This window comes from Periplaneta americana, chromosome 9 (assembly GCF_040183065.1).
Source record: "Periplaneta americana isolate PAMFEO1 chromosome 9, P.americana_PAMFEO1_priV1, whole genome shotgun sequence".
Classification (NCBI taxonomy): domain Eukaryota; kingdom Metazoa; phylum Arthropoda; class Insecta; order Blattodea; family Blattidae; genus Periplaneta; species Periplaneta americana.
The window spans coordinates 65,550,701-65,575,716 of record NC_091125.1 but is presented as its reverse complement, the minus strand read 5'-3'; the positions used below and the strand labels follow the sequence as shown (position 1 = coordinate 65,575,716).

The window sequence follows — 25,016 nt, the reverse complement described above, 5'->3', positions numbered from 1 at the left end:
ATTGTTGTAAATTATTTAAGACTGTACATTAAGATGCATAATTGAACTGCAAAGAATCAAGTTACTAAAATCGTATGATTTGTAACAATTTTTGTGATAGCGTAAGTGCGTAAGAATGATGTAATTTTTAGTTAAAAATTGAAAAATAAAATCTGTACAAAGCAATTAACAACACATTTTTAGCTTCAGAACACTAGCCAATTAAAGAAATGACACTTTTGAATACTTCATTTTCTATTTGTAATATTTTTACCCGTAAAACTAAAGAAAAAGGTATTTTACTAAGAACTTCAAATTAATGTAACTTTGAAAATATTGCGATTAGGACAAATGTTTATATAACATTTTTTTGCTCAGAATGTCTTCGGAAATAAACTCCGTAAGTAAATCCTCTTGAATCAGCCTATATACCACTTGCATCTTCAGAAACGTAATGTGCAAAAATGTAGCCTACATGAACAAAACCTATCAAATAGTTGAGTAAAATCGTTGATCACAGACAGACGAACATTGTCACTATCAATGGAGGAAATTAATGGAGAAATATTGGAAAAGTACGCGAAAACGCGTTCTCACGAGGGAATTTGAGGCTGAGAAAAACTGAATGTGTGAGCTCCAAGCCTCTTGGTCACTTGTCTCACTCCAAGTTTCGCCGTTCCACTAAAGAAACTTAGATAATTTTGAAAGGGAAAGCCGAAAAAGGACGTAACCTAACAGCCACCACAAAAAAAGGAAGAAACATGACAGAACAATAACGGGTTAGGATCGCCGAAGATAGTAAAAAGTCTGCACATCGAGTGGGACTGCCGCAGTCATCGCAAAAGAAGTAAGCCGAGCCCTTGCAATGTGCGAGTGACACTCGAATAAACTCGCCCCAGAGTCCCGAAGGCAATATGCGAAAGTCTGAGCTCCTATTTCGAAGGGTTTCATTTGCATAGATATTACGCTAAAAACACTCTTTTTGGCATTACGCTTGTCCGTGAAAAATATCGAAATAGATTTTCTGAAGATTAATACCTTCTGTCCAAAATATTTGGTTTACTTAGGCCTACACAGCATCATATTTATTTCACTGTCACGACGTACCGCATTCATAAATAATTAAAATACTTATTTAGAAATACGACCAGAGCTAACTAATGTTAACTAATCTAGCCACACATGAAAGACAGAAATAACGGAATGATGAACATTTTTATTTTTGTTATATACACAATGAAATCTAAAAAAGAATGGATATATAATTAAATATATACAGTACATATGTGAGAGCGACATTCCGTAAAATAATATTTATTGAGTAGAGATACTTAATACTGAGGAAATTGATGTTGATTGAGTGTTCCAGAGCTCATTCATAATAACGTTATAATTAGACCTCGGATTTTTAGGCTGGAATAGGATAGATTGCAACAATATTATGCAAAAAATTCCTAAATGTATGCAACACGAGAAACTTTCGAGCGATGATATTACCTAACACTTGGTGAATTAAAGAACGTATGTTTCAGCCTACGCTAAAGGAGCGTAAAAATCCGAGGTCTATTTATGATGTTCCTCCTCACTGATCTGTATTGTCATCCAAATACTTATTTAGCCTACCAAGCAGGAAAGAACTGCGAATCATTAGCGACAAGACAAAAGTGGGAATATAAAATAGACAAAATCGCAATGATAGAGGGCTATGACTGGTTGAAATTCAACGGTTTCTAACGTTCCTTTGGATAACTGGTATGCTTACATGAGCGAAATAGTCAACGTAAATATAATAAAAACATAATAATTGAACTATACGCAAATAAACTGAAATATGAGTAGTAGGCTGCATGAATTGCACGTAGAGAATTCTACTTCCAGATTATTTTGAAGAGGAATGATTCAGTTGGGGGTATTCTCGCAATAACGCAGCTTGTACAAAGTGGGAACGGAAATGGATTCGGCCTTTCTTCAAGGACGTATTTAATGCTGGGAGTATGGGAAGTCGTGGCAAATAATGAGAAACGCGAGAGATTCATACGCGGGAGCAAAAACAAAGTAGAGCCAGACTATTGTTAGAATCCACTCAGCAGGACTGTGTTTCTACGGCAGTTGCGTCAGTCTGCCGACTTTTTGTGACTCGAAACAACGGTCTCACAATTAGCCTAAATAGTTTTAATAACGTTCAATCGGGGATAAAAATGCACGAGAGTAAGTCATAATGTGTACTGATATTAAGAAAATAATTGAGAAGAAGAACAACGACACAAAGAAAAAGAAGAGAAACTACAAAATAAAGAAGGAAAAGGAAAGGAACAAGGCAATAAAAAAGAAAGGCTAAGAAACAAATTAAATGATAGAATTTATAGATAAGTGAAAAATAAAAGTAAAGGGTAGAAGAGTCTACACCTGTGTAGTAACGTTTAGCGCGTGCTGCCGCGAAACCAGGTATTCCGGGTTCGATTCCCGATCGGGACAAGTAAAGGATGCTCCACAATAAATCGCGAACGGAAACGACAACGATATCGAGAACCGAAAGATTGTTAAAATAAATGTATTTAAATATGAGCATTCACAATTCACTATTGTGAATACTCACATTTAAATACATTTATTTTAACATTATTTCCGTTCTCGTTCTCGTTTCCGTTCAAGGTTTATTGTGAATCAGCCTTTCCCTAGTTGAGGTTATTTCCGGGGTTTTTCCTCAACACAATATGACCAAATGCTGGGTAACTTTCGGTGCTGGACTCCGGATTCATTTCACCGGCATTATCATCTTCATCTCATTCAGACGCTAAATAATTTAAGATGTTGATAAAGCATCGTAAAATAACATATTAAAATAATACTGAATTTATAAAACCACTGTCTGAACGGATATTGTTCTTTTCATAATTTCCAGTACTTCCATCATTGGCCAAAATTATTGTTTCAGTTAAAAGAGTTATGCGTTTTATTAAACTTTCACTGTGAATGTGATCCGAAACAGATTTTTTTTACCGTGTCCTGAAATTTAATATTTCAAACGTTTTCAGGTTCCACCATCAGGGCAGTTAAGTATAACCAGAGGGGTTACCTCCTTTGTAGGGCTCTTTACGTCAGGCTGTCCAAAGCAACTAAGCCTTTTTATTTAATAACCGATTTTTCCAAATGTTCCATGTAGAAGCTGGCTATAATACGAGATAAAGGAGAACACATAGCTACGCCATCTGTCCATTCATAGTAATTTCCCAAAACATGGTTAAATAATTTAATTTAATTATATTATGGCCGAAAATGTAGTACAACCAACAGAAATGTTGTATGCTTAAATGGAGAAACATTTGTTGAAGCATTGCAAAGCACTTTTCGTTCCTATACTAAACTTATATGTGGTAGAATAAATAAAACATTTTCATCAGGTCAAAATAGAAAATAAAGCTCAGAAACGCTATTAAGATAAATTGAATAATATGCTATAAGGAATCACATATAAAAATATGTTATTCCACAAAAGTTCAATTTTTAACCTAAACTAATGTAATCATAGATAATCATATACAACAAAAATTCCAGAGACAAGATCTGTGAAGGCGGAACAAATTAGAGGAGTTTGAAAACTTGGAGAGGATGACCATGATGACGATAATAATGATAAATAATTATGATAGCCATATGTTATAGAACGCGACTATACGCTTTGTTAAGAAAGAATTCAATATCAATTTGTCCATTTGTAATTGCAGAAAGAGCTTTAAACACAATAAATCCAACAGGGATGCAGCATTAAGGATAGTGGAAGTGGAAATGTGATTGAAATAGTCAGTAACAGTGAATTGAACGCGCTGTATAAGAAATGTGCATTGTTCCTTTCAAGGAAGAGCATATTAAAGAAGGAAGACAGGGAAGAAGCATGCATATTATCAGGGTATCGCTCCGAAAATTTAAAGGAGAACATCATACAGTCGTTATCTCTGCCACACACGGAGACTGGGCCTGAAGAAGCTGCAACTGGTCCTACCACTCCATTTTAGGACGGTACCGATGGGTCGTAGACACACTTTCCAATCATACACATAAGGCGGTCTTCTTCTCACTTCCAAGAATCGAATGCACGATTATACCAGCACACACGTTCACTCTGGTGAAAATCCCATGCCCTCGTACTCTCCCACCGAAACAGAACTAGTGCAAAACTCGCGGTCCTTCGCTGTCTTACATGCGAACACTTATCTGGGTGAAATATTTCCGATGTACAGAATTATAATTCATGACAATGCCTTTTAATAATAGTTAGGCTACTTATGTTGTAAAAAAATTCTGTAGAAATGAACTAAATAGGAGCAAATATATGATATTATTAAAAGAACGTTGAAGGAAAATTACCAGGAAAAATACTAATTATGTAAGTATGTATGTATGTATGTATGTATGTATGTATGTATGTATGTCTGTATGTATGTATGTATGTATTTATTCACACTGCAGTGGGTATATACCCGGTGGCAGTGGTAACTAATTACACTCAATCTATACTAATAATAAATCTGTAGCCGAAATTTTTCTGGTAATTTTCGATTTTCCAAAAATAATTGGTCCTAACATATATCTATAATCAATCACCCTGAAACCGAAAATCGCATTTTTGAAATTTTTGTTTGTATGTCTGTCTGTATGTTTGTTACCTTTTCACGCGATAATGGCTGAACCGATTTATATGAAAATTGGAAATAAATTAAGTTCGTTGTAACTTAGATTTTAGGCTATATGGCATTCAAAATACTTTATTTAAAAGGGGAGTTATAAGGGGGCCTGAATTAAATAAATCGAAATATCTCGCTTATTATTGATTTTTGTGAAAAATGTTACATAACAAAAGTTTCTTTAAAAATGATTTCCGATAAGTTTTATTCTTTACAAAATTTTGATAGGACTGATATTTAATGAGATAAATGAGTTTTAAAATTAAAATAACAACGCCATCTAAGATGATGCAATGAATTAAGAACAAATGACTTCGTCTATAAGGGGCCTTGAACAACAACAATCGAAACAGGGGCCTTGGACATCAAAAATCGAAAGCTATTAAACATAGCCTACAGAGAATGTGTCTGCATTTGTATGAAGTAATATCAGAAGCTAAATTAACCGATTTGTATAATTAATTATTATTACTTCACCATTGGAAAGTGTAGTTTCTCTAGATGGACATAATACTATAATGTTATTACAGTAACGTCTGAGTAAATCGAGGACAGGTAAGATTAAAATAGCTTCTTATGCACAGAAAATTTGATAGACTATTTTGTACATTCGTTTTCTGCATTTCTTAAAATAATATTTATGTACACTCATTTTAATCTCAGAGAATTAACGAACAACGAGAGTTTTAGTATGCAGTAATAGTACGTTAGCTTAGCAATCCATTATTTTATCATTCAAATTTTAACTATGCTCAATTGAATCGTGTTAAAATACATAAAATATATATGCAATAAATGCAATGCAAAAAAAATTTGGGTAATGAGCGAAGCAGATTATCTTGCGCTGTTGTAAAAGTTGTTCCCTGGATCAAACGTCCTATTTTAATTATGTAATTACTTTTTATTTATTTCTAACAGGTGCAGCGGAGCGCACGGGTACGGCTAGTAATGACAATAATAAACTTATTAATTAAAAACACAATTAATAATACTAATAATTAATACTAACAGTAATTAATAATAATAATAATAATAATAATAATAACAACAACAACAACAACAACAACAGGGAATATACTAAATTAAATGAAACGATCACTTAAAATAACATTTGAAATAAATCTAATTTGTATCTTAAAACTAAGATCGAACTAAAACCCACGAGTATGACATGTTCATATCTGCACAAGTACCTTTCAAATTACACTCATTTCGCTGTCAACTCACTCACTACAATTGAACTACGACACATTTCACTGATTCTATCCTGATTTCACTAACACTTCAAAAACATTTCACTGTTCAAATACTATGCACTGCCACTATAAACTATAAAGCTTCACTATCTATAATATCATCTATAATATCATGGTGGTACCAACATTGCTCTAAATGCACGAAACTTAGCCATAAAACAATCAGTAGCGAGAGAGAGAGAGAGAGAGAGAGAGAGAGAGAGAGAGAGATAGGGTGAAAAGAAGAAAGAAAAACACTGAAATGTACGTACTTCTTAAACTTGGTTTCAGAATTCAATGCAAGAGATATCGACTTCAACGGAGTGTGGCTTTTTTTTTTTTTTTTTTTTTTTTTTTGGATTTCTGCTCCTTGTCTTTAAGTGTGAAAACATCGAACGTTTCGGAGCTATGTATGGTTTATTATCCAGGAAGGCAAGAAGAAGGGAATCTACCCTTTACGAAGTGCTATTCTCCAGAACCGAGACAGTAACGAATTTTACAAACTAATAGCTTTCCTATTTTCTTACCATTCTTCGTGATGAAACTGATGCATGTTTCCACATCTACAAAAAAGCCGAAAAAGCCCAAAAGTTTCGTACCAGAAAAATTAAGATACTATAATAAAATATTAGCTAAATGAAAATTACGAGAACTGAAACACACCAAACACAATGGGTAAAGCACACCTGGAAAATAAGTTACTGAAAGATATTTTGGGTTTTCAGGTCCAAAACTGAAAGAGATCAAACTGATGTAGAAGATGGAGTGAGCAGTTAAACCATAATCTTCTTTTAACAGTCAGCTTATTCTTATTTTCTATCTCGACTAATAATACAAAATTTGCGCAAAATGGTCTGCATAGAGATGGGCACACAAGCAAGTTTCTTACTTAGCAAGAAATGTATTTCAATATCTGTGAAGTAACACAGAGAAAAACTGTACCTAAGATCATACGTTAAATATACAGTTAGATCTATATACATATATAGAGTGCTTCAAAGCATCAGTATCGCCTCTTTTTTCCGAAAACTGTATGACACTGGGTATTCGCGAAAAAAAAATTGCTACCAAAACCTATATAAAGAATCGATTAATGGCACTTCCATTTTCCGGGTCAATCGGAAGCAGGGTAACCGGGATCAATTTGGAATTTTCAAATAAGAAACTAAGTCGTGTAAGGTATCTTTGGATAGGACTTAAAAACCTTTATTTAAACTTTTTTTTCTAACTTTCACCCTTCATTCAAAAAAAAAAAAAATAAATAAACTGTGATATTGGGAACACTGATTCTCACACAACTCTCTTCACAAGAGCTCAAATTGTTCATCATCCTGTGCTAAACAACGCTGTGAATTCTTTCTTACGTCCTGGGTACGACGGTGGACTTCAGCATTGCTGACAGAACCACACGCTGCTCTAATTCTACGTATCTCTTATATCAGCGGTCGTCAAAACACTGCATGCTGGGGCTAGCGTCTCTTACCCGCAGACAAGACACAGCCCTAGCGTGCAATCGTCGCTGCTGGCGGGTATGCTGTCTCTCTATCCCTTGTGCACGACGGAGCAGAGTTCCTTACCCTCCCTGCACTCTACCCATTTCAGCGAGTGCTGACGACCACTGTCTTATATCTTTCTTTGTTGTTGTTTAACCCCTCAGACAGGTACTAGTACGTAGCATTCTAGGCTAGTTCTGTAGCGGTTTTACGTACACGTTTACGCATCATGCACGATTTCACAAAATTTCGTAATTTACTGGAGATATTTTTCGAGTGTCTTGCAGAGAGTCTGGTTTTAACTGTCATATGATTGAATTATGTTTAACCATTTCGAAAACAGAAAAAAGAGTGACGTCATGTAAATTTAATTCTAATAGAAGACTTAAATATACCGCTCCAACGCTTAGCACCGGGACTTTTAAATACCGGGTTGAGAGGTTAATTCGCCCCATAAAACGAATGAAGCCGTTCAACGTTCCGAAACGTTACATGTTACTGTTCCTATGACAAGGTGCAAAGTGTAAAACAAAGTCGCACTAAGATTTTGTATATACCTATCAGGATTATGGAATTTTGCATTTAATACAATAAACAAGGGCACACGAAATAAGTTATGAGACTATAACGCATCCAGGATCAAATGTAGGCGGACCTTGTTAGAGAATCAGATTTTGTATTAAAGGAGAGATTAAAACATAAATAAATATGATTCATGATATCGCGCGTCTCTGAGGGATCGCGCCCCACAGATTGAGAAGCAGTGTCTTCCACGTCATATTGTATACGGTGGAAGTCAAGAAAGTCGTTATAACACAATTTAGCCGCGCATTCCGTTCACTTCGCTCCACCGTCGTATCCTGTTTCGTTGACCAACGTCATTACTCAGTCGTTTGTTTTTCTGGCCACTTCATTTCTTGTTGCCGGGTGTATTATAGAAAGCAGAGGCATGCTAATTGCTCGAGTCACAATAACGTAATCTCGCCGTGCAGAGCCTCCCACTAGCGGACCGGGGCAACCGGTCAAATTACCCACGGGGATGGGATCTTCCTCCTGCCCACAATCATTACCTCCGAGTAAAAATATTATATGCACTGCTCACAGCTTAATATTAGATACACGTCAGAATAAATAACCGAACGCATTACAAACAGAAGGCTCAATAGCGGTTTATTTAAGAAAGATTTGCAGCAGACTTATTTTATTTTTTTTTTGTTTATTTTGCGATGCTTTATCAACTGCGACAGTTATCTATCGTCTGACTGAGGAAACAGCGAAATGAGTCCAGGGTCTAGCGCCGAAAGATACCATGCATTTTCTGTTAATGGGCTGAGGGAAACCCCGGAAGAACCTCAACTAGGTAGCATTTTCAAACCAAGATTTGAACTCGGGACCACTCCTTTCACAGCGGTAGACACCAGGCTTATTCTATTGTTGCAAAAGTATTATACAGGGTCAGGCAGAATGTTCTCGATTACAAACATAAATAACAAGAGCAACATAGATTCTATTCAAAATTTTATTTTACCATCTTACAGAAGAATGTCTTCCATTTTGACATCACTTTCTTTAAATTGGGTTAAACAAACAAAGTCCGTCTATGCTTATCTTTGAAACAAAATAACTAAAAGTTATTTGTACACATTATTTAATAAGTTTTAACTTTTTCGACTCTACAGAATCACCATCAGAAGTCATGCCATAATTTTATTCCTCTGTACACCTTATTTATGTGTATTTATCTGTACATCTTACCCATACTGTATTCATCTGACGTTGTTTACGTTGTCTACTTACAGTATTCCATTCAGTGCGCTGTCTGAGGGGTGGGGACAGGAAACTACATTAAAGCAATGCAGATGGCGTAATGTGTAACGGACATGGTCGGTCCTGATATGCACGTCTGTAGACAGCAGTGTATGTGTACAAGCTGCTGTGTTCAGTCGATCAGTCCTAGCGAAATGGAGGAGTACACGGGAGAGGAATATGCAGACCTGATTTTCGAATACGGATGAGCCAATGGGAACAATAGACAAGCTCAGAGATTGTATCGGTCTAAGTAACCACGTAGGAGACATCCGGTCAATACCATCTTTCCACGACTGTTGCAAAGGTTAAGGGAAGGAGGCTGTGTGTTGCCAAATTACAATTCCATTTCCACACAACTATTTTCGCTTATAATTTTCGACTCAGTCATTTCAGGACCAGGGTTCCTTATCTCAAATTGATACATGTGCCCTTCGTCATCATCCCTGAAAGTTTGTAACACCAACCCGGAAACACCCTGTATAAGACCGCAACTCTACTTGAGCCACGTCAGCGGACTGTGTACTGTACATTACCGACTGTACAATTAGTGTAAGGTGAGAGAGGTGAAGGTGTCGCACAAGGAAAATTGTCTTTAATACACTTCTGTAACCATCACCGTATCAGGCAGCAAATGTACTTCCAACTACAGTAGTTTGTCGAAATTCCTATCAATTATTTTGTACAGTAATTAGTATGATGCAAATTTCTGTAAAATAATTGTGATAGGACACATTGTGCGAATTAAACCGCAGTAGGTTTGTCTAGGAATGACACAGAACCGTGGGCAGCGGTTTCTGCTGAGCCCAGGTGTACGGCTGACCCGCGGTCACGCTGCGCACACACGAGTTTGACCCCGCCGCGGGATGAAGAAGATCCCACACAGAACCTGTTTGAGAGGACGTGCCCGCCTGACTCCGTGCCTGGACGCTGAACCAACTACAGAGGTTAACGAGTCAATCTGGAGCTCCATGAATCACTTCCAGATCCACTTATTCACATACGACACTGAGATATTGTGCTTAGTTTATGCTGATAATTGTATAATTTGTTACACAAGAAGTGTGATTAAAATAACTGAGAAGATGGAAAACGATATCATACTGGCTTTCCAGACTTGAGTGACAATGTAAAGGTGAGGGAGTGACTATAATGATACAGGCTATTATACTCGTATTTTAAACTTTAATATTCCATAGTACATGGTCTTATACGATGTGACATGATCGGATATAACATGGATCAGTCTTATAAATACGAGTAAATAAATTAAGCCTAGGCTGGAACAACGTTATAAGTTACATTTGGTAAAATTTACAGGAGCTACAAAAATGTGTGCACGCACAACGTTGTTCTTATGAGGGTAGCAAACTTTTGAGCGGACAAATTTCACGCACTGCATTGATGGACAGTTGCAAGCCAAAGTGTATTGCAAGGCAACATGACATACAACATTGTTACACGGAAATACGCCGAATGAAAATTTTGTAACTTACAACGTTGTTCCAGCCGACGCTTCAATTAATCTGAGATAAGGCAATGAAATTAACATTTATTTAGGGTAAAGTTTTGGTGGTATAAATACTAATACTAAGATCAAATCTAACTGATGATTTTTTCTCAGTTCAAGATAGTTGAACTTACATTGTAATTTAGCAGAAGTTAAATAATAATTATTAAAATAAACTATATGATATTTTAAGCTTTCACGGTAACTGATCAAATTTAGGCTTTTGGGTATTTCATCATTTTCTGGAACTTGACATTACCAACGTTTTGGCACTACATACAGGTTCCATCATCAGAGCAAATAGGTAAGACCGGAATCTGGAAGTATATTTTGTTTATATGTAGAGAAAGGCCTTTATTAACATTTAACGTATAATTATGTGCATAATGAAATAATGTATTCTTGAGTATGTTCCATTACTGTTCATATTCAGATTTCACGTTTACTCGTATTTTCATACCACAACTTCAGAATTTTCCAATTTCTTAGAATTACATTCGTGAAACCACACTGTGCAGCAATTTAATTCCATCACCTTTTGATTAGTGGTATCAAAATCTGTTTTTCGTTTTCTGTAACAAATTTATATTTGACAACAATTATTTCGATCAACATCTCCTTCTATCCTCATTCTTTTAAATTTGCTGCACTTATTCCCTTCTCTTTGTATTCCCCCATGGTTATCTTTCTGGTTACGCATGTTACCAACACAGTATATGAATATCGAACGATGTATTGAAAACCGACTCGCTATAAACACTATTTCTTTTCTCTCATTTCATGCTATTGTCACATTTATTTTTGTGATCTCAGATTAGCGTTAAACCAACTTCACACAATCCAAGATCAATACTACACAACATAAATAGAGATATATATATATATCAGTCCATTTACTGATATTTGACCGAAAGTGAACTCCGGGTAGGTTAGCTACATTAATGCAACCAGGCCTATGGCAAATCATGTTAAACAAAATTTCTATCTATTAGGCCTACTATAGATCCATGATATAGGCTAAAGGGATCATGTGATTAGCAGTGTTACGAGATGTAGAATATGACACGATGAGATATTGCATTATTGTGATATAACATGGAATTATCATAATTGTAGTAGTAGTAGTAGTAGCAGCAGCAGCAGCAATGGCAATAATAGGAGTAGCTAGCAGTAGCAAAGCATTAGTAGCAGTAGAAATAGTATTGTAGTAGTATTAGTAATAGTATTAATAGCAGTAGCAGTACTAGCGGTATTAGTGGCAGTATTAGTACCAGTAGGAGTAGCATCAATAACACTATTAATAACAATAGAACTACTAGTAGTTGTAGTGGGAGTAATAGTAGTATTAGTAGCAGCAGTAGTAATAATGGCAGTAGTAGCAAAAGCAGTTGCACTATTAGCAGTAATGGAAATAGCAGTAGCAGCAGCAATAGCAGTTTTAAAAGTAATAGGAGTAGCAGTAGCAGTAGTAGTATTAGTAGTAGCAGCAGTAGCAATAGCAGTATTAATAGTAGTGGTAGGAGTAGCAGTAGTAGTATTAGTAGTAACAGCAGTAGCAATAGCAGTATTAAGTGTGGTAGGAGTAGCAGTATTAGTAGTAGTAGTAGTAGTAGTAGCAATAGCAGTATTAATAGTGTGGTAGGAGTAGCAGTAGTAGTATTAGTAGTAGTAGCAGTAGCAATAGCACTATTAATAGTAGTGGGAGGAATAGCAGTAGCAGTGGAAGTAGTAGTATTAGTAGTAGCAGCAGTAGCAATAGCAGTATTAATAGTAATGGGAGGAATAGCAGTAACAGTGGCAGTAGTAGTATTAGTAGTATCAGCAGTACCAATAGCAGTATTAACAGTAGTGGGAGAAGTAGCAGTAGCAGTGGCAGTAGTAGTATTAGTAGCAGCAGTAGCAATAGCAGTATTAATAGTATTGGTAGGAGTAGTAGTAGTAGTATTAGTAGTAGTAGCAGTATTAATAGTAGTGGGAGGAGTGCAGTGGAAGTAGTAGTATTAGTAGTAGCAATAGCAGTATTAATAGTAGTGGTAGGAGTAGCAGTATTAGTAGTAGCAGCAGTAGCAATAGCAGTATTAATAGTAGTGGGAGGAATAGCAGTAACAGTGGCAGTAGTAGTATAGTAGTATCAGCAGTACCAATAGCAGTATTAATAGTAGTGGGAGAAGTAGCAGTAGCAGTATTAGTAGTAGCAGCAGCCCGTAACATGCCATGAAGGCACTTGGGGGGCATGGAGGTAGACCCGGTACTCAATTTTATAGGAGGCGGGGCAGTTCTGAAAGTTTGGCAACGAGAAAAAATCCCGTCACCACCTGGGATAGAACCCCGGACCCTCCAGTCCGTAGCCAGCTGCTCTACCAACTGAGCTACCCGGCCGCCAGCAGTAGTAGTAGTGTTAGTATTAGTAGCAGCAGTATTAGTAGAAGTGGGAGTGGCAGTAGCAGCAGCAGTAGTATTATTAGTAATAGTAGTAGCAATAGAAGTATTAGTACTAGTAGGAGTAGCAGTAACAGTGGCAGTAGTAGTATTAGTAGCAGCAGTAGCAATAGCAGTTTTAGTAGTAGTGGGAGTACCAGTAGTACAGTAGTACAATGCTTTCAACTGCAAAGGTTATTCAGTGTTGAAATTTAATGCCGGCAAGAAATGGTCTACAAATTTTGACTTTACCCAGTGTTATTTCACGTATCTAACGTAAATCTATGTCACGAAACTTACAGCTGACTTTCCTCCAAGAGGAAGACATTCTAAAGATTTTAAAATCAATTGTCCTTGGAAGGATTTGAGCCTACGAACCCCAGGTGCAACTATTAGCGTGATAGATCACCGATGATGACCACATGATATGGTGATGTAAAGTGTGTTATTACCATATATGAACATTGTTAAGCGATATTACGTGACATAAGTTAATCTTTAGATATAACGAGTATTGTTATGGGATGTGTCGAAGTTCTATACTTCACGAAACGACAAGAATGGAACAGCGGCAGGAAGAGGATGGTACACCATAACTCTCCCAGTATCTGCCGGAAGTGAAATTCCGATTCCTTTGATAAGAAGTCGTCAGATGTTTGTGGTATAACTAAGATGAAAGACACAAATGTTTGTCGCAATACACACGAAAGCTTCAAATTTATATTTGTATACATACAGTATATCTATGTCAGTAATTGATATATTAAATTATAACATAAGCAGACCTCTGTGTCATTCATAATAAGCCGAATTTCCGGCCTTCGGTTATGAAAAAGTAGTATGTTTTAATTAACAAAATAGCCCTAAGCGAACAAAGTTGACCTTGTCACAACAACCGAAAATCACGTTAGAAAACCTTGAGCCCCTAACCGAAATAGTCAGTGAATGTTTCATGAATGTATAAACCGTTCGTGGTAAGTCTTCATATCTGTACAGTTGAACAAACTGAACAAGAATGACACTAAATACAGACTTTAGGGTACAAGGAATATCTGTCAATGTAACTGCATTTTTAAAAACGATGTTTTTCATTATTTGAGTTTCTATAGAACTTGTTATTTTTTATATGTGAAGCTCAAATGTAAACAAATAACCACGCCCGGACACAGAACCAGGGCCCCTTGGCAGTTAACAGGGTCGGGCCTCTTTTTTTTTTTCTCATAATTTAGCAAAAACCAACCTTCGTTTTCATTTTTATCTATTTAACGTAGGCCTACTTAATAATAATAATAATAATAATAATAATAATAATAATAATAATAATAATAATAATACATTTAGCTAGACTTAATTTCAGTTTTGTTACTTATAATAAATAAAGTCCTGATTTTACATATCAAACAATAAACGCTATAAACCGAAGATTGTTCATTCATCGAAAACATCTATATTTCTGATGTACCGGTGTACGTGAAATATTTTCTGCTAGGTAAAACTTTGAACATTATTAACTCTTTATAAACCCCCCCCCCACGCCAATAAAATGTTTCATACATAACTTAACAAGATTAATTTTTAATCACACGAACTCGATTATTTTATTTTCGTGTGTGCCTTTCTTATTTTGATAAAGAATTCTTTTCTAGATAAAAAAGTGAAAGGAATTTAAAAAACAGAAACTTTTAAACTAAGAGGATGGTTGGCTGCTAACACTTACAGATAGGCTATGGTCAATGAAAAAAATTTGTAAATCATGTTTTATTTAACGATGCTATCAATGAAAACCTTCTTAAGAACTTTTAAATGTAGATGTATGACAGGTAGGTTAAGTGGCGGAAATAGAGAAGCGGAGTTTAAAAAAAAAGATAACGAGGAATAACCGGTAAACCTCGTATGGGGCTCTTTCACTCATTATCTTGAAGAAACCTTCGTCTTGGCTACGTTTTAATCGTCAAATCTAGAACTTACGTGAGCAGGTGCAGCTTTCCAACTATAGCCGTAGGCCTAGATTAAATGTAATTCAACATTTTATATCTCAATATCCAGTCCAGGTGAAATAAAATTTGCATACTTACAATAATTTTCTTCTTTATTGTGAATTTATAACACTTCCAAAGACCTGTTACTAATTAACAGTAATTTATTTCCTAAATGTTTGATGAAAATTGAGTACTCACGCATTTTTGTAATATTTTCGACAAATATATGAATGACTAAACGATTCTCTTTTTATAATTATACGAACAACATAAATTAAAAATCGTTTACTCATTTCTTGAAAAAAAAAGTTTTGTTTCTTAAATGTTTATACAAACATTTATTAACTTAATATTTTCATTAAACCCATACTATTTCTTAAGAAAAAATGCTACAGAAAGGAATGCAGTTTATGTATGTTGAGATGACAATGAACAGAAAAGCATGCAAAATTTCATTAAAACATCTCAAAAACATTTTGAGTTATAACGGAACACAAATATAAAATTTAAAGTTTCGGAAAAGAGCAATGAAGAATAAATTTAAAGAAACAGGTGAAGTTAACGCAAGAGTTAAAGGACATTTCTGGGGCATTATTAGATATATCTTAATCTCTTTCGTTATATAAAAAGGGGAAAGTGTATTCCACGGAGAAAAATAAATTTAAAATGTCAGTTTTGACTCCATAAAGATGTACATGTCCGCTTAATAACAAATGTATTATAATTCCTGTCTAATTTTCAAACAAACATTATTTACTTCGAAATATATAACAATGAAGCAATGTAAAAATAAATTTAATAATCTGAACTTACGCCCCCCGATATAACTTATACGCAATACCTTTGACTTTCCTGAACGAATTTCGTCAAAATCTGTCGGGCATCGGCATGTTAGTTTCAAATAAATCACCCTTGATCTCTTGCAATTTTCGTACAATATAAAAAATTTCAAACATGCTAAGTATTTTGAAGTAATTTCTCTAGGATGAAATGAAAAGGTATCTTCAGTTTAAAACAAAATGAATTGGGATGTAATCAGGATGAGGTTGAGGAAGAGAAATGGGAAGACAAGAAATATTTCATAACGATAATAAAAAGTATCTTTCTCAACGTTCTGGGGATTATTAGGTTGAAATTCGTGTGTAAATTGAGTAAGCATATTTTTACTTGTAAATAAGTGATCTCTCTAATTTTGTTTCCATTTCTGATAGTAAATTATAGGTCAGATGTGACATTTTAACTTATGTGTCCATGACATAGGCCTACTGAAGTCCTGGAAGGCAAGGTCGGATACTGCTAACGAGTTTGATGTAGGCCTAATAAGGATGATATGACGACAGAAACTAATTATTTCATTAAAACTCCCTGAATACCCTATATCGTTACGTTCATTTTCGGCTTTCTCTTTCAAATTTCTCTAATCTTCCTTCACGTATACAACGGCGAAAATAGGAATGAGACAAGTGGACAACAGGCTTGGAGCTCACATAATCTTCCTCCCAGTCCTAATTTCCTTTGCAAGAAAGTATTTTCGCGTACACCACCTCATTCTACTGCCGAGGTCATGGAAAGCGTGGGGCTCTACATCCATGCCCCCCAAGTGCCTTCATGGCATGTTACGGGGATATCTTAACCTTTTTACCTTTTACCTTTTAGTTGTTTCTCCACCCATTTTCCCATACATTAATTCATACATCCATTCATTGATTTATTCATTGATTCATTCGTTCATTCAATCATTAATTCATCTCTCTCAGCTAAAAAATGTTAACAACAGTCTTCGATGTAGAAAGCCGAAGCCGTAATCGTTCAGCTAACGGTAACATTTCGTATGATAATGAAGTGAAGCAATGTAATGAATGGCTCATACATCTGACACAAACTTCTCATGTGCTTCCGAACAGGAATGACAGATTCTTCTACACAGATCGAATACGATTTAGGCCACAGATGTGGATATGGATGTTGCAATACTTCGTGAAACACCACTGAACGTTTTTCCCACGTCAATTGCATCTCTGGAATCTATCCATCAGTAAAAACGGTCTTTGCTACGGAGTCTCGGCGTTCTTGCAAGATTTATCTTGTGGCAGGTGACAGCGACATGGATGCTTGCAGTCCGGGCATCAGTCACCGAGAAAGTGCCTGAGCAAGATGTCGTCACCTGGACCAGGCCGAACATGCCGGCAACGCCAATCATTATAATTTCCTTCTGTCATGATGGGTTGCCACGAACGCAACACTGGAAGCTATTTTAACAGTGCCGATAAATTCAGATCTTTCAGATATTATGTCTAGTAACCTTTGAACTCACCCATTCTGCTGTACTATGAAGAAGCAGGATATCTCGAGCTTGACTATCAAATGGAACAATTCAACAGAGCTCGCATTTCAGGTAAACGAATATGAAAATTGTATTATTAATAGACGCTAAAAGGGATAAAGTTACAGAAGAATGGAGAACGTTACACAACGCAGAACTGCACGCATTGTATTCTTCCCCTGACATAATTAGGAACATTAAATCCATATTTTAATTAGGACCTCATATAAATGAGAAGAAAACCAAATATAAGAAAATGTCAACTGGAATCAAACAAAAAAGTACAGAATTTAAAGATTAAAATGTACAATTTTGAAGGAGTCACAAACCTTTCGTATCTTGGAGTAAACCTAAACAGTAGAAATTATATATTAGAAGAAATAAAACAACTGTGATGAATAGCAACAAGGCTTATTATGCAAATCTCCCAATTTTGAAGTCCTCTTTATTGCCTATACCAACTAAAATTACACTCTACAAAACTCTAATAAGGCCTGTATTGACATATGGTGCGGAAACATGGACCCTGTTATCAAAAGATGCGGAATTGCTGCGAAGATTTGAAAGAAAAATCGTAAGGAAAATATATGGCCCAGTGAAAGAAGGAAAAACTTGGAGAATTCGCAGTAACTATGAGATTAACACGATATTACAGGGCGAAGATATTCCAAGATTTATAAATTCAGCTAGACTGTCATGGTTGGGACATGTACATAGAATGGATGATACAAGACTCCCAAAATTTATGTTGGATGGAAGAATACTGGATGTGGCTAGACGAGGTAAACCTAGGAAAAAATGGTTCCGAGATATATTTTTTTAAATTTCTTATTTTGGTTGGTTATTTAACGACGCTGTATCAACTACTACGTTATTTAGCGCCGATCAGATTGGTGATGGCGAGATGGTATTATGATAATTGGTGAGATGAGGCCGAGGATTCGCCATAGATTACTTTGCATTCACATTACGGTTGGGGAAAACCTCGGAAAAAACCCAACCAGGTAATCAGCCCAAGCGGGGATCGAACCCGCGCCCGAACGCAACTCCAGACCGGCAGGCAAGCGCCTTAACCCGCTGAGCCACTCCGGTGGCCGTTCCAAGATATCTTGGATGATTTGAAGAGGTTACGTATATCTGATTGGTGAGAGAAAGCAAAAAGAAGAGATGAATGGAGGCGGATCGTTGAGGAAGGCAAAGCCCACACTGGGCTGTAGAGCTATTGGAGAAGGAAAAATCCAGATATTTGAGTTGGGCAGGGCATGTAGCACGTATGGGCGAATCCAGAAATGCATACAGAGTGTTAATTGGAAAGCCGGAGGAAAAAAAGATCTTTGGAAAGACCGAGACGTAGATGAGGAATGATAAAATACACATATTTGGTCAATGTTACAGTGTTCATAAAATCAATCAAATACATTAAAAGAGATATACTACAGTTGTATGGGCATTTATTTGAGGAAGGTGGGATATGATGGCAGGGACTGGATTAATCTTGCTCAGGATAGGGAACGATGGCGGGCTTATGGGAGGGTTCTCTAAAAGTCATTTGTAAGCAAGCTATTAATAGAGTCTACATAGCTGAATTGATGCGTCTGAAATAAAATGTCTTGCTGATATCTTTCTGTTTCAGTGACCAGATTACTGATCCATAAAGTAAATCCGTATATTCATAAATGTATTACATTTTATGTGGGTGTTTTTCTATGTTTTCTTCCTTAATGTCGTTTATAAAAATGTATTTACTTTAGTATTTACACTTTGAAGAGGGAGAGAGAGTATTGTTGTAGGATGTTTAACAAACCCCAAAAGAAATAATGCAAAGCATCAGTCGACATGGGGGCATAATCCTGTGCCTCTTGAAATAATAATTCTGTACCTACTTTATTACAGAATACCTTACTTACGTATTGTAATCACTTCACTTCTGCCCGATTCGCACAGATAAATTTACTCAGATTGCTGTCTACTATCCGTTCAAGTAGTTATGTCGCAGGGTCATAGAAAGGGGGGAAATCACGTGACAGTTACTTAACGAGTCCCTTTTATTTAAATTATTTTAAATAGTTATATAATATTACGTAGACGTCCAATTCCTGACAGTAAATGTTTTCAGAAAAGAGCTGATAGACCAGCCACTAGTCTTTACAGAGGGACCAGCAGAAACGTGTGGAAGAAACCGGGAAGCGACGTAACCAAACGGACACTGTGCCTGTGCAAAATATGATTCAATAATGAATTCACTTTATTCACTAGAAAATACGACCATATTTCTGGTACGTAATGTACTCACTCACTCAATACTGTATACTGTGACCGTAAGGCGACTTTGACTGCAAATGCGGCCTTGGATGGAAGAGATGGGAGTGAAATACATTCAAAAACTCAGGTACAATGAAAATTGAAGTAAAAATAAAATCATGTGCCTGTACAAGACTCCTCCGAATATGAAGCCCACCGGAAGTACAGAAACGTTACCTCCCATAGTGCGGCTGTCGTACGGGCTGAAGTTCAAGGGTGCTTGTCGCGTCCAGTTCACCTGTCTTGTGAGCTACTGAAAAGATTACTCATTCGTGAGTAGCGCAGTGTAAGTTATTGTTTTTTTTTTTTTAAGAATACTGAAGAGACCACTTATTTCTGCGTAGTATAGTGTAAGTTATTGTAAGTTTCTTTCTAACTTATTGTGTGAAGCTGGTGTATAGTATATTGCTGCGATTTTTTGTAGTTTTATGTTGTGCAAAAAGTGGAAGAAAATATTCGACAAGTCGTTTCCAACATTTCGTAAGAAGAGATTAGTCAAGCATTTTAGAACAATCTTCGAAGATGTCAAAAATGCATTGACAATTTGAGAAATTCTTATGACACAGACACTTCTCTTAATTTATAAGTTACTTGCAAATATTTTCCCTGCTAAATAGGTTTTAGAAACTAAAGATACTATTGTAGAAACAGCAGCCGAGTTCATGGTAACTGTGCGAAGCGTTAACATAAATGCCATTGAGTTTGAGGTGTGAGAAAAGCGTTATAATAAAATTATATGGAGGATTATGCACCTATTAGCACACATGAAACTTTGATGTGCACATATAAGCTCTATAATTTATCAAGAATAATGATGGTGTGGTCTTGGCTGAGCTGTTAAAGAAAGACATGTCACAGGCTCATCCGCCTCTTTCTCATAAATCCTTCGCCGCTACGCATACCCTTATTAACAGTAAGAATGACAACTGTGAGTCTCCCGCCTGAAAACATCAATCCTACAGTAAAGACATCAGATATTCAGTCTAATACCTGATACGACTTATTTTCAGAACATGTCAATGCCTCTTCTAGTAATAGGCAGCAAGAATTCTCAATCTATACAAATAGGCTAATAACAACTTTAATATTCATTCAGAGTTTTCTGCCCAAGGGCAGGTCTTTCACTGCAAACCCAGCTTTCTTCAATATTTTCAATTTTCTGCCTTCCTCTTTGTCTCCGCATATGACCCGTATATCTTAATGTTGTCTATCATCTGCTTCGAACTTTTCTCCCTTTCACAATTCATTCCAGTGCATCCTTCAGTAGGCAGTTTCTTCTCAGCCAGTGGCCCAATCAATTCCTTTTCTCTTCCTAATCATTTTCAGCATTATTATTTCTTCACCCACTCTTTCCAACACACCTTCGTTTCTTACTCTGTCTATCCATTTCACACGCTCCACCCTTCTCCATATCCACATTTCAAATGTTTTAACCGCTACTCTTCATTTCGTCGTACTGTCCAAATTACTCCCTCATGCAATGCCACACTCCACACAAAGCACTTCACGAGTCTCTTCCTTAGTCATTTTTTCAGAGGTCTGCAGAAGATTTTCTTTCTTCTATTAAAAGCTTTCTTTGCCATTGCTATCCTCCTTTTGACTTCTTGGCAGCAGCTCATGTTACTTTTTATAGTACATACATCCCAAGTATTTCTAGCTGGGCACTTTCTCTTCTGCCTCATTTCGAATTCGCACGTTATCTCCTTTACATTCCTCCGATAATCATGGTCTTCATCTTGTTTGCATTTATCTTCATCCCACACTGCTCACAGCTGTCATTTAGCTCCAGTAGCATATCCCTTAGTATCGTCTCCTCTTCTGCTAACAACACCATATTATCAACAAATCTTACGCACTATTGGGGTCATTGAAAGTAGAAACATTAATTTAACGAGATGCAGTACCTAAGCACTTGAGAAACACTTATCATAATATTAATCCTAATATCTGGGAGGAGAACAGCTCAATAATTGAATAATTATTACTGTTCATCTTCACTTGTGAATTAATAACACGATACCTTACATTTCATGGATTTGTATAGGTAGTTCCAATGACTGTAAAATTTAATTAGTAAGAAGGGAACACCCATGCTTCACTTATTATTTTTACAGTTGCGCAGAACTATCACTGCTATTAGTATAAAGTTTTTAAACGATCTTATGACTTGCAGCACTTTCACAAATGCTTCCAGTAGCGCTTTGCATAGGTGGAGCTAGAAAATTTCATTAGGGGGTGTTCCTCGTGCCGCAGCTTTTGTGATCTGAAACTACAGCTGGATTACAATGAAAAATGTTCTGTATTCTTACGTATTGTATGATGTATTTATTCATTTTTATATTCAACATAGTAAGAAAAAAGTTATATTTGAAGTAGACCTATAAAATAGTATTAGCAGCGTCTATATTCTAAGAAGTTATTGGCCTACCTAAACATTTTGTTACATCTAGTTGCTCTGTTATTGTCTGGGTTACTTGAGACACGACAAAACTATTATTTTTTTTAAATCGTAGGGTATATTGATTACAGCATAAATAATTAACTAGTCTATGATTAATTCCTTTCTTTTCCGGAATTTTAGCTAAATATGATATAAGCGAAATGGGTCTGTAAGTATTCATATTGTTTTCATCTCCTGATTTATAAATTTGAATGACAATTTTATTTTTTAAATTATTTTGATAGTTGAGATAAGCATCCTATATTAAAAATAAGACTAAGAGAAATAACATATAAAAACAAATGACAATTATTTGGTTAGGCTATTAAGTCATTATAACAAAATACGCTTTTGGTAAAAATAAAAGTTCTTAAATTCATCAATGACTCATCTGTAATGATGAATAGAAAGCAATATGCTTAACACAGAAGGAAAAACCGAGTTTGTCCGAAATCACACGACCTACAATCCATTCCGGAGTTAGCTTTGACTATGACCAAATGTTGATTTTAAAGGAAAAAAAGTTATTGACTGAATATTTTTGTTTCAGTTTTGAAAAATTTGGAGGCGTTCTTACAACATACGTATTTTCGTAGCTCCGCCTATGCGCTTTGATAATAAAATTCCAATTTGGCATTAACAATTCAGTACGCGCGGTAGCATTCCAGTTTCTACGCGGTTGCGTAATCCCGCAGCTTGAAAGATACATATATTCTGCATCTCTTAAATGCAATCCATTAACCTCCATCCAGGATGGACGAGAATTGTGGTCAAGCAAGGCTGCATCAATGATACCAATTTCTTCCTACGAAGGGCGTTTCCATTGTCCTTCCGAGTTCCTTCGTTTTGACATATAAATTAGTTTTACATTCTTCTCCACGCCACACCCGCGCTTCCCACATTCTAATAAGCCAAGCAATCGAGTCTTACCTGGGTAGGTGAGGCGCAGGTCTGCGCCGTTGGTGGGCAGCTGGGGACTGTATCGGGGCACCTGCAGCACCACTGGGGGCGAGTGAGGGGCCTTCACGCTTAGGTCCACGGGCTCCAGCTGCACGGGTGGACCCGCCGCCTGCAACACAATTAAATGCAACTGGTCAAGCTATTGTGGGATGTATTAGAAATCATAGCTACAGTCACTGTTGCATCATCTGAGAGGTTCTGTAGCGTCGATGGAATTGGCGAAAGACATGGTGCCGCATTTTGGCAAGACGTCCAAAAAACCACCGTGAGATTACCAGACTTTGACCTCATAGTTGAGTTATTAAACCAAACTCAGATGAGATTCGAACCCACGCCTGAAAACAGCGTTAGAACATCAGTTCTGCTCGCTCGTTCTGTCCAAGCCGGTAGCCTCACTATGCCCTTTCATAGAAAGTAAAAATTACAGTAGATACTGCACTAAAATATTATAAATAAACGAAACACTAGTCACTTGAAACCCAACAGGGAAATGACACAAAGTTATCTTGACTACATTGCCTGAGAAATAAGGTTGTGATTGACAATGCGTGGGAGAACTCGCACGTGTGGGGACTCGGCGTCACCTTTCCCAATTACAATTCACGAATATCACGACCCAGGGTTGGTGTAAGAGAACAAGCACTCAGCGTTGTCACAGTTCATATCGGATCGTAAGCCTGCATTGCACATTCAGTTCCGCCATTGGAGGTAGACAGCAAGGAAAAAGAGGCTGTGTGACATTATTTCTCAAGTACTGTAGCAAGAACTTACTCCAAATAATAGTAGACTATAGATAAAGTCCGGAATTTACCGAAACTTTGATTACTAGCTACAAGTTGCTCGCGATAACGTTTTTAATTCCCCGTGTGGGAACTTTCTTCCTCATCGGAAATCTGTGTAATTGTACTGGAGGACGAAAGCGACTGTAACACTACACTGCTCTCCAGTTCATATTCAGCTGATACGTATCCACATGACGCTTACCATAATTGACTTATATAGAGAGAATATTACAGCTTTGTTGTTTATGAAGAGTTTACTTCTGATTTTGCTTTGACAGTGTGTTTTAGCTGAATAATGAAGCCAATCAAAAACTACAATAATAATGAAGATATTGGAACATACGTAACTGTCACTATGCAAAGCGATTAACTTTCCCTTCAAACTCATCCACCATTTTTTTCAAAAGAGAAGTGAAACAAAAGTAGAGAAACGTAACGTTCTAGTATTATAGGTACTTACTTCAGTAGCGTGGTAATATTATATTCTGGTTGAGATGAGTGCTTCTTACAAATTCCGCAACAAATACGAAGATACGATAAATACTTTTTTTAGTGTTATACATGCACAATTACTATCAATATAAACAAATAATTTTCTTAGCTAACTTCATCATTTTTAGCTACCTTGTCCTCCATTTCCTCAGCTCCATTCTTTTCCATCTTTTCGGTTAACTTTTTTCCCTCCTTAGCTACCTCTCCAACTCCCCAGCTAACTTTTCCTCCACCTCCTCAGCTAACTTTTCCTCCATCTCCTTAGCTATTTTGTTATTCATTTCCTCAGCTAACTTTTCCTCCATCTTCTCAGCTAACGTTTTCTCCATCTCCTTAGCTAACTTTTCCTCTATCTCTTTAACTATCTTTTCTTTCATCTTTTCAGCTACCTTTCCTCTATCTCCTCATCTACCTTTTCTTTCATCTCCTTAACTTCCTTGTTCTCCACTTCCTCGATCATCGTTTCTTTCATCTCTTTAGCTACCTTAACTTGTTCTCCACTTTCTCAGCAATGTTTTCCTCCATATTCTTAGCTACTTTGTATTCTATCTCTTCAAAATACTTTATGATCCATCTTCTCAACAATCTTATATTCAAATTGCTCAACTTACATAAT

At 36.4% G+C, this 25,016-nt stretch overlaps 1 protein-coding gene across 2 annotated transcripts in view; it reads right to left on the bottom strand.

Moving 5' to 3' along the window:
* The window catches only part of LOC138706037 (Krueppel-like factor 8), an 877,162-nt gene that overhangs the window by 315,954 nt on the left and 536,192 nt on the right, over positions 1 to 25,016 (bottom strand). For both annotated transcript variants that reach the window (XM_069834934.1, XM_069834935.1), the window contains one exon: positions 23,097 to 23,235. In XM_069834934.1, coding sequence (XP_069691035.1) covers positions 23,097 to 23,235 — 139 coding nt within the window. The remainder of the gene's footprint in view (positions 1 to 23,096; positions 23,236 to 25,016) is intronic.